General features: G+C 43.4%; 1 protein-coding gene and 1 long non-coding RNA gene across 3 annotated transcripts in view; one reads left to right on the forward strand and one right to left on the reverse strand.

Annotated features, from left to right (window-relative positions):
* Window positions 1-1,880: 1,880 nt before the first annotated feature.
* Window positions 1,881-12,283, reverse strand: part of ACP6 (acid phosphatase 6, lysophosphatidic) — a 36,925-nt gene continuing 26,522 nt past the window's right edge. Inside the window, exon 10 of the mRNA XM_064477677.1 lies at window positions 1,881-2,163. Within this exon, the coding sequence (XP_064333747.1) occupies window positions 2,119-2,163 (45 nt within the window). The 3' untranslated portion in view covers window positions 1,881-2,118. The remainder of the gene's footprint in view (window positions 2,164-12,283) is intronic.
* Window positions 2,195-10,512, forward strand: LOC116148165 (uncharacterized). Of its 2 annotated transcripts, XR_010377428.1 has the most exons (3): window positions 2,195-5,435; window positions 6,995-7,059; window positions 9,915-10,512. It is a non-coding gene; the product is annotated as an uncharacterized LOC116148165 (long non-coding RNA). The 2 variants fall into 2 exon arrangements; XR_004131698.2 differs by lacking the exon at window positions 2,195-5,435 and having other exon boundaries at window positions 5,444-7,059.

Here is a 12,283-nt window from a genome sequence, read left to right on the forward strand (position 1 = left end):
CCCTGGTGGAGAGCTTGCAGCAGTGCAAGTCAGCTTACCCATTTCAAAGCAGTTGAGTTTGGAAAAGACACCTTCACAAATCTTCATTCATTTACATTGTCAGCGTATACCAGCATTTCATCATGATGACATCTGACAAACTAAGTTCGCTTGGGGTTTAAATGTAACAATTTCTAATTGGCTAATCTTGCTATGAAATAAAATCACATTTGAGGGATCAGATGCTTTTGCATGGAGAACTAATAATGCAAGTTTAAAAAAAAAAATCAGTGAAAGGGTGATAAAGACGTTTCATGGTGACATAATCCTGTGAAAGCCAGCCAATCTCTCCCACCTCTGCCCCTCCGAAACTTCGGGATTAAATGGAGGAAATGCAATAATGTTGTGCTGTTACTTCATTTCAGGGGTAAGTGGTGAGGTGTGGATCATAGCGTTATTTCTTAAGGACTAATGAGTATGTAGTATTTTCCCTAAAACAATGTGAAGTCAAATGATTTACTTTTTAAAAGAATCTGTATTTTTAAAGGAAAACAAACGAGCAAACATAACTGGGGTCTTAGAAGGGTTGGGGTAAGAGAAAGTAATAAATTCTAAAATAATTTTACATATTTTAAAGCTACTCTTTAAAAAATTGAGCCCAAATTTCTCCCTGCCTCCCTGCTCTCACACCCTTGATGATGTGGTTGTGATGCAACTGCTGTCTTCGGGGCAGCTTCCTGGGCTTGGTTCAGTGCTCTGCTGTCACCCTTTGGAATTCTTAATAATCTTTGAACAGGGGCCCCACAAGTCCACTTGGCACCGGGCCCCACCCTGGCTGTTGCGAACAAGGAACGCCGCAGCAGCTCCGCAGTGGTGCTGGGGTCCTGGTCTCTGTCCTGTCTCTTGCTTTCCCCTTCCCAGTGGCCGGGGTGCCCCAGGCCGGGTGGCTGCTGTGTTCCATTTAAGCTGCCTACACTTTGGTCACTTCCTTTTCCTTTTCTGAGTGCTTTCGAACTGCTGAGAGGAGAGGAGAGCTGTATGCAACCAAAGGGCTCATGTACTCAGTAACACTGAGAGATGCCTGTTGTGTGCAAGAACTTTGTGAAGGCCGGACAGAGGAAACGCAGGTGGAAATTGCTCGGTACAATGAGATGCGAGCACTGCCGCAGTGAAGGTGTGGGCTGAGTGCCACTGCCCCGAGAGGAAGGTACAGTGAGACCTCTACAAAGCTGGTTTTTCACTTTACCCTGGAAGGAGGGTGGTGGTGGGCTTTTAAATGGGAAGTGGGGGCAGCAAAGCCCTGCCCGCTGAAGTGGGGTGGGTTCTTCCAGGGAGGCGGAGATAAGAAATTAGCCCAGGGAGAGAGAGAGAGAGAGAGAGAGAGAGAGAGAGGGAGAGAGGGAGAGAGAGAGAGAGAGAGCAGGTCACAGGGGAACCCGGTGTGACCCACGGAGTTTGAACCTCGAAGTTTTAAGCCAGGGAATCTGGTGATCAGATTGGCTCTGCAGAAAGATGTCTGTGCTGGGGGAGGGCTGGGGGTGGAGGACAGGCCGGGGGTGGAGGACAGGCTTGGGGTGGAGGACAGGCCGGGGGTGGAGGACAGGCTTGGGGTGGAGGACAGGCCGGGGGTGGAGGACAGGCCGGGGGTGGAGGACAGGCTTTGGGTGGGTGATGGAGCCACAGGAAGATCACTTGTAGAAACTCGCTTATTCTACCAAATCTTTCAACTCATAGGCTCATCAGTTTTGCTTTAAAAATATGAAACTGCATCATATTTCTTATGCCATTTAAATAGCTCGAGCCTCCTGCCCCTTTCTTGTCCCTAGGCCAGTAATTTTTTTCCAACTCACAAACCCTTATATTTAAGAAAAGTCATGGAATCTTAATTTGGTGGTAAAATTTTAATGACACATTTAAAGCAAACAGTTTATAAAGCACAAAAACCAGTCTGTGGCCATTTTCCATTGGAGGGAGTTAAATAATGAACTAAGTTTAAAAGAAGGCATGCTATGAGGGTTGTTTAAATACAAAAGCCTCTCTCTCCCTGACGCGGCTCCTTATCTGGGTCACCGTAGCAGACGCGCTCCGTCTTCTGCCTATAGGTAACCACACTTCAGCGGTTCACCTTCTGGCTCGTGCTTAGCTGTGCTTGGCAACCAGGACTGCTGGAGGAAGATGGCGAGTCTGTGATCATGAAAAGAAGGTAAAGAGACGGCACAGACGTGAGTTCTTCACACATACTTAGAGCGTGGAAAAACTCAGCTATTTCACCAAACACACAGGAGAACTCAGGCTTCCCTTGAAAAATCCCCTCTCAGAGCTTGAAGCAATTATGAGGACCTGGGAACAGGTGAAAAAAAAAAAAGGAGACCCAGCCCTAGGAAAGTGCAGGTCTGCCCTGTAGCGGGGAGAGGGAGGCAGGACTGGGCAGGACTGGACAGGGCTGGGCAGGACTGGGTGGGAATGTGACTCTGGGAAGTTCAGCTCTTCATTCTGTACCACCTGCCCACAGCTCTGTGCTACGGCCACCCTCATCCCTCCTCCCGGGGCTGGAGCTGGGGTCAAAGGCAAAAAGGACTTCATGAAAGTCCGTGGTGTTCAGTGTCCAATTAATTAGTGTTGAGGGTGGATTTAACTTTCAAGATTTATTTATTTATTTATTTATTTATTTTGGCCACAGCCTAAGTTCTTTCTGTTGAACACTCCTGGGAGCCTGTGTTTATTTCTCATCTTGGCCAAGCTTTCAGGAGCTTTCATTATTCCCACTTCCCACACAGAAACCCCACAGCTCCTCCACGAGCTGCTCTGCCTAGAGACTCCCACCCCGCCCCCTGAATCAGTCTGGTCTAAGCACGTGCTTTCAGCCATGAGTTAACAGCTCCGGAGCGCTGGCCTCTGGCTGCTCAGTCCCCGGCATCAGACTGCGCCTTGCTAGAGTGAACGTACTCAGTTACAGGGGATCATGAATTACTGATTTATTTTGTTCTCCAAACTGCAAAAGCTCCCCGAGGCTGTGGTGAAATTCTCTATTGTAGCTGTCAGTAGTTGAACTATTAAAAAATTGTACACACACACAGAGACTTACTTATACAAGTGTATACGTACCTTTAATATACCACAGTATGTAAATAACTAAATGGCAGTTTTGAAATGTCAACAGACTGCTGCAAAAATCAGTCTGCTCTTTCCTTGTCAATGAGCTGGAGAATCCCTAGAATTCTCTTCATTCCTGTGATACTTAGTGTCCGCAAGGCCTTTAAATATATTCATTTTTATTTAAAAGTGTAATAATACCAATAAGGAAATATAAGAATTACTTTCATACAAAGTATGAACTAGGCCTCACTGGGCCCAGGGAAAGCAAGCACCTTTAGCACCGGCTAACGGAATCCATGGTTTCAGCAAGGGCTCGGGAGAAGCTCTCGCCATCACTTAGTCAAGGAGCTCTGGGCATTCACCGCGTGTCCCGCCCTGTGCTGGGCACCATGGAGTTTAAGGGAAGTGTAACAGCTGCCTGCAAGGGCCCCACCTCTGACTGAAGAGGTGTCCGCTGGCGGGGATGCACACAGGTCGCAAAACACGGCCACTTCTTGTTCTCAGCATCGCCATTGTCCATGTTCATAGTCCATTTTGAATTAATTAACTAAACTAGCCAAGAAAGACAGACTAGGGCCATACCGAACGAAGTTACTGGTCTTGTGATCTTGCCTCCCACCACCTTTCCTGCACTGTCCATCTCGCCCCTTCCTTTAGCTCATGCCCGTCAGCACAGAAGCACGCCCTGGGCTTGGTCCCGGCTTTCTGCTTACTCTTCTAACTCATCTCATCACAAGTCACTAAATACCACCTGTATGATCACAAGTCTAGACTCTCTATCTCCCTCTCAGCCTGTTCCTAGGAGCTCCAGACTCACAGTCAGCTGGCACCTCTGACGCTGCCTCAGGAGTGTCTTGCAGGCACCTCGAACTTAAGTCCTAAACTTAACTTCTAATTTCCACCAAGTCTCACCCCCACCCCACTTCCCCATCACAAGAAATGACATATGTCCATCCACCTAGTTACCCTGTCACACTGGAGTCATTTTAAATTCTTTACTCCTCACATAAAACCATAAGCAAATCCTTTTATGTCTGTTTCCAAAGCACATCTTAAACCCGTCTGCCTCTCTCCACCGCGCTAGTTGACGTTACCACCCATTTCTTCCGCGTCCACTCTTGCTCTCCTTCAATCTATGCTCCACATAGTAGCCAGAGTCATCTTAAAAAGTATAAATCATATACATCAATTCCTTCCTTAAAACCCTTTAATGGCTTCCCAGTATAATTTGTATAAAATCCAGGGTCTTTAACAGGGTCTGCTGGCCCCAGGCATTCTCCGGTTTCACCTCACGTGCTTCTCCCGTCACTTGCTAGGATCCAGCGAAACTGTTCACTTCCAGGGTCTCCAGTGTGCCCCGCTCCTCCTGCCGCGGGACCCTCACACACTCCGGTTTCCTGCACTGCATGCTCTCCACTCTGGCCCTCCTGGTGGCTGACTCCTTCACACCTTTCAGCTCTCAGCATCTTTGTTACCTCCCCAGAAAGGCCTTTTCTCATCACCCCGTCAAAGCACCCACCCATCCCCAACAGACACACACACATACCCCATCATTATGTAGCAAAATGTCTTGTTTATGTCATTATTTATAGCAATTATTTATCCTCTCACCCACTCCACGAAGTCAGGAACCAGTTTCCTGGCTCACTGCTTGTTCATCTAGCGTTGTACCTGCATCCTGAGAGGGCTCAGTAAGTATCTGTAAATGAATGAGAGAAAGGAAGGATCTGTGTGAGCTTGGGTGGCCAGGAAAGATTCTGTGGTGGTTGCGGTACACGAGGCGGTCCTTCTAATTAAGCTGGGGGTCGGGACACCGTGGGAATGACACACATGAGGGAATGAGCACGGGAATGAGCAAGTGAAGACAGACAGGCCAGCTGACATTGAAGGGAACAGCTTAACCAAAATAGATCGTTTGAGTCACAGAATGTGAAACTTGAAAAGAGAGAAAAAGAAGAATGGCCCCCAAAACCAAGGAAAGAAATTTCATTTTGAAATGGGAAGCCACTGTTTGGTCTTGATCAGGGGAATTGCATGATAAATATTTTATAAAATGAGTCTGGCAGGGTCGTGCAGAGTAAATGGAAGGAAGCAGCCCCAAAGCGGGAAGAGCTGAGTAGCGGCTTGCACACGCCGTCCAGGGTGGAGGAGGTGAGGCTGCTGGCAGGCGCGATGGAGAGTGAGGGGTGGAGCCAAGAGAGCTGTGATGGAAGAGACCCTAAGACGTCATTTAGGTACTTGGGGGGAGGAGCGGGAGGGGTCAAAAGTGATGTTGAGATTCTGAGACTGAGAAACTGGAAGCAAGCCAGAATCATGGTGCTGGAAAGGACCAACCGACGGGTCAACCGTGTTCCTGACAGGTACGTGAATGTCATCTGTTCTAATACTTAGAAAATTCTGCCACACAAAGAATCAGGCTTCTTTTAGCTTTTTGTCTATCCCAGTTCTGCCCCTGGGGGTAAATACAGAATAGAGACAGTCCTTATTTCAGATGCCAGTCTTTCAAATAGTTGAAAACAAGGTCTTCTGTCCTTAATTTTGTTTTTCCCAGGCTAGTCCCCTTGCCCATCAGTCAAGTCCCATGAGACCTGATTTTGAGTTCCCTAACAGCTCTCACAGTTTTTTTTAAATATTTAATATATTTTATATTTTATTTAATCTTTAATACATATTAAGCAAAAGCAGTAATCAAGTTGACTTACAGTTATTTCTTCTTGCAGGTCCTTTTTCCTAAATATAAAAGAGATGTTTGGGCTTTTGGTCTCTAAATTTGCTTTTTTTTAAAATTTATTTTTATTTTTTAATTGAAGTATAGTCGATTTACAATGTTGTGTTAGATTCTTTTATGCAGCTCAGTGATTCAGTTATAAATATATATTCCTTTTCATATTCTTTTTCAATATAGGTTATTACAGTACATTGAATATAGTTCCCTGTGCTGTACAGCATGACTTTGTTGTTTGTCTGTTTTATTCAGAGACAGCTCTCACAGTTTTATCCTGCTTTATTATAGTTTATAAACTCCTTGAAAGCACAATACGAAGAACCCAAGAGAACGTTTGGTGCCCGAGTGCTGTCTGATCAGCACAGAGCACAGTGAGACTGTCACTTCCTTTTATTTGAACATAGTTCTACTAATAGGTGAAAGTTTATGTTTTTAAAGAATTTTTTTCTGCTATGGGGTCACTTTGGAATTTCAGGAAATGAAAACCCCAAGATCTTTTTCATGTAAAATAAGTCATTGCCCCAATCCTATATAATTCTTGCTTATTTTTTATCCTGAATTCCAAATTTTACGGTTATTCCTCTTTAATTTCAATATTAATTTTAATCTATTATTCCAGAATCTCAAAGTCCTTAAAAACTGGTTCTAACATTCTTGGTTCTCTCTAATTTTTGTATCAAAAGCAAAGCTGTTAAGATTTTCATCCAAGTGGCAAAAGGGCCAGTATAAAATCCTGAATTACTGGGTTTTTTTTTTTTAAACCTATTTCTTTGTACTGTGGTAAAAAAAAAAAAATTACCATTTTAATCATTTTTAAGTGTATAGTTCTGTGGCAATAAGTACATCGTTGTGATTCAACCATCACTACCATCCATCTCCGGGACTCTTTTCATCTTGAAAAACTGAAACTCTATACCCAATAAGTAATAACTCCCCATTTCTCCCTCCCCACCCAGCCTCTGGCCACCACCATTCTACTCCATCTCTATGAATATGACTACTCTGGGTACCTCATATAACTGGAATTATCATATAGTACTTGCCCCTTTGTGACTGGCTTATTTTACTTAGCGTAATTTCTTCAAGGTTCATCCATGTTGTAGCATGTGTGAGAATTTCCTTCCTTTTTAGGGCTGAGTAATATTCCTTTGCGTGTATATATCCAATTTTTAAAAATCCTTTCCTCTCTCAAAGGACACTTGAGTTACTTCTACCTTTTGGCTGTTGTGACTATTGCTGCTATAAACATGGGTATACAAGTAAGTACCTGTTTGAGTCCCCACTTTAACTTTTCCTTTAAAATTTTTTTCTTTAATTAATCTTTAATGTAATTCAACTTCTTTAATGAACAGAAGTGGAACTGCTGGATCACATGATAATTCTAAGCTTGATTTTTTTGAGGAAGCTCCATATAGTTTTCCACAGTGGTTGTGCCACTTTCCATTTCCACCAGGAATGTTCAAGGGAAGGGCTCCAATTTCTCTACATCCTTGTCAACACTTGTTATTTTCTGGGTTTCTTTGTTTGTTTGTTTTTTAAAATAACCATCCTAATGTGTGTGAAGTGGTTTGGGTTTGCATTTCCCTGATTAGTAGTGATGTTCAATATCATTTCATGTGCTTATGGGCCATTTGTGGATCTTATTTAGATAAACCCATTCAAGTCCTTCATCTATTTTTGAATTGGGTTGTTTGTGTCTGTTCAGTTGTAGGAGTTCTTTAGATATTCTGGGAAACCATCCCTTATCAGATACATGATTTGTAGCCCCCATTCCGTGGGCTGCCTTTTCACGCTTCTTTTTTTATTGAAGTCTAGTCAGTTTACAATGTTGTATCAATTTCTGGTGTCCAGCTTAATGTTTTCAGTCATACATATACATATACATATACATATATTTGTTTTCATATACTTTTTCATTATAGATCACTACAAGATACTGAATATAGTTCCCTGTGCTATACAGAAGATTAACTTGTTTATCTTTTTTATATATAGTAGTTAGTATCTGCAAATTCAAACTCCCAACTTATCCCTTCCCACCCCCTTTTCCCCCTGGTAACCTTAAGTTTGTTTTCCATGTCTGTGAGTCTGTTTTTCTCTTGTAAATAAGTTCACTAGTTTGTGTGTGTGTGTTTAAGATTCCACATATAAGTGATCTCATATGGTATTTTTCTTTCTCTTTCTGGCTTACTTCCCTTAGAATGACGATCTCCAGGTCCATCCATGTTGCTGAAAATGGCATTATTTTATTCTTTTTTATGGCTGAGTAGTTAGTATTCCACCGTGCATATACACCACAGCTTCTTCATCCAGGCGTCTGTTGGTGGACGTTTAGGCTGTCTCCACGTCTGGGCTGTTGTATACAGTGCTGCTGTGACCACTGGGGTGCAGGTGTCTTTTCAAATTAGTTTCCTTCGGATATACACCCAGGAGTGGGATTGCTGGATCATATGGTAGGTCTGTTTTTAGTTTTTTGAGGACTCTCCATACTGTTTTCCATAATGGCTACACCAAACTGCATTCCCACCAGCAGTGTAGGAGGGTTCCCTTTTCTCCACAGCCTCTCCAGCATTTGTCATTTGTGGACTTTTGAATGATGGCCATTCTGACTGGTGTGAGGTGATACCTCACTGTAGTTTTTATTTGCATTTTTCTGATAATTAGTGATATTTAGCATTTTTTCATGTGCCTATTGATCATTTATATTTCTTCCTTGGAGAATTGCTTGTTTATGTCTTCTGCCCATTTTTTGATTGGGTTGTTTGTTTTTTTCTTATTAAGTCGTATGAGCTGCTTATATATTCTGGAGATCAAGCCTTTGTCGGTTTCATTTGCAAATATTTTCTCCCATTCCGTAGGTTGTCTTTTTGTTTTGCTTATGGTTTCCTTTGCTGTGTAAAAGCTTATAAGTTTAATTAGGTCCCATCTGTTTATTTTTGCTTTTATTTCTATTGCCTGGGTAGATTGCCCTAGGAGAACATTGCTAAGATTTATGTCAGAAAATGTTTTGCCTGTGTTTTCTTCTAGGAGCTTTATTGTGTCTTGTCTTATGTTTAAGTCTTTAAGCCATTTTGAGTTTATTTTTGTGTCTGGTGTGAGGGAGTGTCCTAACTCTGCTGATTTACATGTGGCTGTCCAGTTTTCCCAACACAACTTGCTGAAGAGACTGTCTTTTCTCTACTGTATATTCTTGCCTCTTTTGTCAACAATTAATTGACCATAAGTCTGTGGGTTTATTTCTGGGCTCTCTATTCTGTTCCATTGAGTCGTATGTCTGTCTTTGTGCCAGTACCATGATGTTTTGATTACTGTAGCTCTGTAGTATTTTCTGTGTCTGTGAGGGTTATTCTTCTAGCCTCATTCTCTTTCATCAGTATTGCTTTGAAAATTCTGAGTCTTTTGTGATTCCATATAAATTTTAGGATTATATGTTCCAGTTCTGTGAAAAATGTCCTGGATAATTTGATAGGGATCGTATTAAATCTATAGATTGCTTTGGGTAGTATGGCCATTTTAATAATGTTAATTCTTCCAATCCAAGAGCATGGGATATCTTTCCACTTCTTTAAGTCATCTTTAATTTCTTTAATCAATGTTTTGTAGTTCTCCACATATAAGTCTTTTACCTCCTTGGTCAGATTTGTTCCTAAGTATTTTATTTTTCTGAATGTGATTTTTAAAAGGGATCTTTTTCTTTACTTTGCTTTTCTGATGTTTCATTATTAGCATAAAGAAATGCAACTGATTTCTGTACGTTACTCTTGTATCCTGCTACCTCACTGAATTCTTTTATCAGCGCTAGTAGTTTTTGTGTGGTGCCTTTTCACTCTTGATAGTGTCCTTTGAAGCACAAAGTTTCAAAATTTTGATGATGTCTTGCCTGTGTTTTTGGTGTCATATCCAAGCAATCATTGCCAAATCTAATGTCATGAAGCTTTTCCTTTATGTTTTCTTCTAAGAGTTTTATAGCAAGTCTTTAGATTGACATCAATTCAGTAATTCATTAATATTTTTCGGTGTACTTTTGTAATCACTTATAAGTCTGCTGTCATCCAACTCACATTTTCCATCTACCCATTGAGCAATTAATTCTTTTATTCATTCTTTTAATCAGTGCCTACAAAGCTAAGAGCTATGGATACAGCAGTGAACTGCTCAGGAGAGGTCCCACCCTGCCCTCACCAAACTCGTAGTCTATTGACTGAAGAAGTCAGACACTGAACAGTGATTACAAGCACAACTCTGGCATGAAAGAAGGAAAGGCAGCTGCTGACATGTGAGACTGAGAAACAGCAACTGACCAAACGGATTTTATCTCATTTCTTGGGACTCTCTGACTTACTGGTCTTCCAACCCTCTCCCACCAAAAAAGAAATAGGTCACCCAACTGCCCATTCTTAACGGCCGTCATTGCTTTCCTCCCTAAGTGCGCGCAGACTTGTACTTGTTTCAGAGTCCACTCTGGCTCTGCTGGAGGCCAACGGGCTCGTGGTCTGCAGATTCTGGAGTCTAACGTTTCATGGGTTTTAAACAACAAGGACCACATTTGCCTTTGTATGTTGGCTCTCTGAGCCTAAAAATTTGACAGCATCTTAATTTCTCAGAGATAATTCTCTGAAGTGACACCGGTAACTTCCTTATGTACCTTGGGGTATTACTCGCTGGATATGAAGAGCTGAAGTCATTAAAAGCAACCAGGTGTTATGTGCTCACCTCTTGAAGGGCTTGATCCCTCCTAACCATGTTTGGCCATTTTTGACTTGAGGTTCGGTTCCATTTTTAGGAAAGACTTATAAGGAAGGATAGAAGGATTTGGAGTTTAATGGTGTTCTGCCTGTCTCCTCTACTAAATCCTCTCCCCCAGATACCTAGGATTAGATTTTACTTCTTCATTTCTTTTCTCAGAATACAGCTTAAAAGCCCTTGGCTTCCCCTCCGCACCCCAGCCCAGCCCAGCCCAGCCCAGCCCAGCCTCAGGTGTCATGGATAAGAACTGGGGTAGCTGGGGAGCAGTGCTTGTTAGGGGTTGAGGAAGGTGCTGAGTATAAAGTGACGATGTGGCATCTGTGTGTGGACAGCTGGAAATAAGGACAGCGGATGAGAGATCTGGACCGGCTATGGAGATGTGAATCCCTCCAAGTGGAGATGAGTAGAGAACATCTCTCTGTGGGTGTGAGGGAAAAGAGAGCCGTGTGGAGGGCTGAGAACTAAGTCAGGAAGGACTGGCACAGTCAGAAGCGGGAAGAAGTTCCAGCGAAAGAAACTGAAATTCACAGAAGAAGAAGAATGCTGAGAAATGGTCGAGCCCACCTCTCATGTAACTGATGAGGAGATGGTTGTTCAGATGAAAAAGAATCAGTCACTGGAGTAGCTACAAAGGGACAGGGTTGTATAAATCCTGAGCGGGTGGGCAAATGGCTTTCAGGAAAGAGGAGGTGGGCCACAGGGCCAAATTTACTGAGGAATCAAGGAACGTGAGGAGGCTAAGAACGGGTCTCAGAAGTGACTGAAGACCAATGACACTTTGGTCTTCCAGAGTACAGTTTTGGTAAAGCAGAAAAAATGGAAGCCAGGTTGCAAGGGTAAGTATCGGGGGAAAGGGTCTGAGTTGGGAGACAAGGAGATACGGAGTTACAGACACGCAGTAGGTCTGGCAGTACTAGGCAAGAGAAATGAGGTGACAGCCAGAAAGCAAGCAGAAATAAAGTTTAAGAGAATGAAAATATTACTATTTGAAGACAGAAAGGAAGGAATCAATTGAGTAGAAGGGATTGAGGATGCAAGGGGACGCCTGCCATCCTTGGCAGGAAGATCACAAGAAACAGAAGAGGAACCAGAGCGCAGGTGGAGGGAAGCTGTGGAGAAAGGAAGGAACTGGAACGTGAGAGGAAGACGGGACCACAGGTGGTGATGGAGGCAAAGCAAAAGGAAAGCCACATCCCGGAGGACGCGCGCGGGGATGTGGGAGAACACCCAGCTGGCCTCGAGGTCAGAGGTGGGAGCCTGAGCCCTGCCTCTGCCTCTCCCTGGGTCGTTGACTTGGACCCCTGTGAGCCAGCAGCTCTACATCTGAATGTCACAGAGTTTTTAATGAGACTGATACCAGGTAACATACGTGCATGTGCCTAGTACAAGCTGAGTTACCAGAGCATTTTTGAGATTCATCCCAGGACTTGCAATGCAAAAAAAAAAAATATCTGAAATGGCTGCTCTAGTGAGTAAATTCAAAAGCTCACAAGATGTGTGCTGGCTGGGCAGTAGGCAGCTTCTAGCTAGAGCTGGAAAATTGGGCTTCTTCTTTCAGAAGAAAGACCCAGGGAGCCTTCCTGCCGCCCTCCTGGCACTTAAAGGTAACACAGAGAAGCCTTAGAGAGCAAAGCTCCAGAGCAGAGATTCCGAGACGGGATGGTGGGAGCAGCAGCAAGAAGGTGCTTCCCAGGGCTGCTGTTCCCTGGAGGCTCGCAGTCCCATGTGACAGGCCCA

Source organism: Camelus dromedarius, chromosome 23 (assembly GCF_036321535.1).
Source record: "Camelus dromedarius isolate mCamDro1 chromosome 23, mCamDro1.pat, whole genome shotgun sequence".
NCBI classification, from domain to species: Eukaryota; Metazoa; Chordata; class Mammalia; order Artiodactyla; family Camelidae; genus Camelus; species Camelus dromedarius.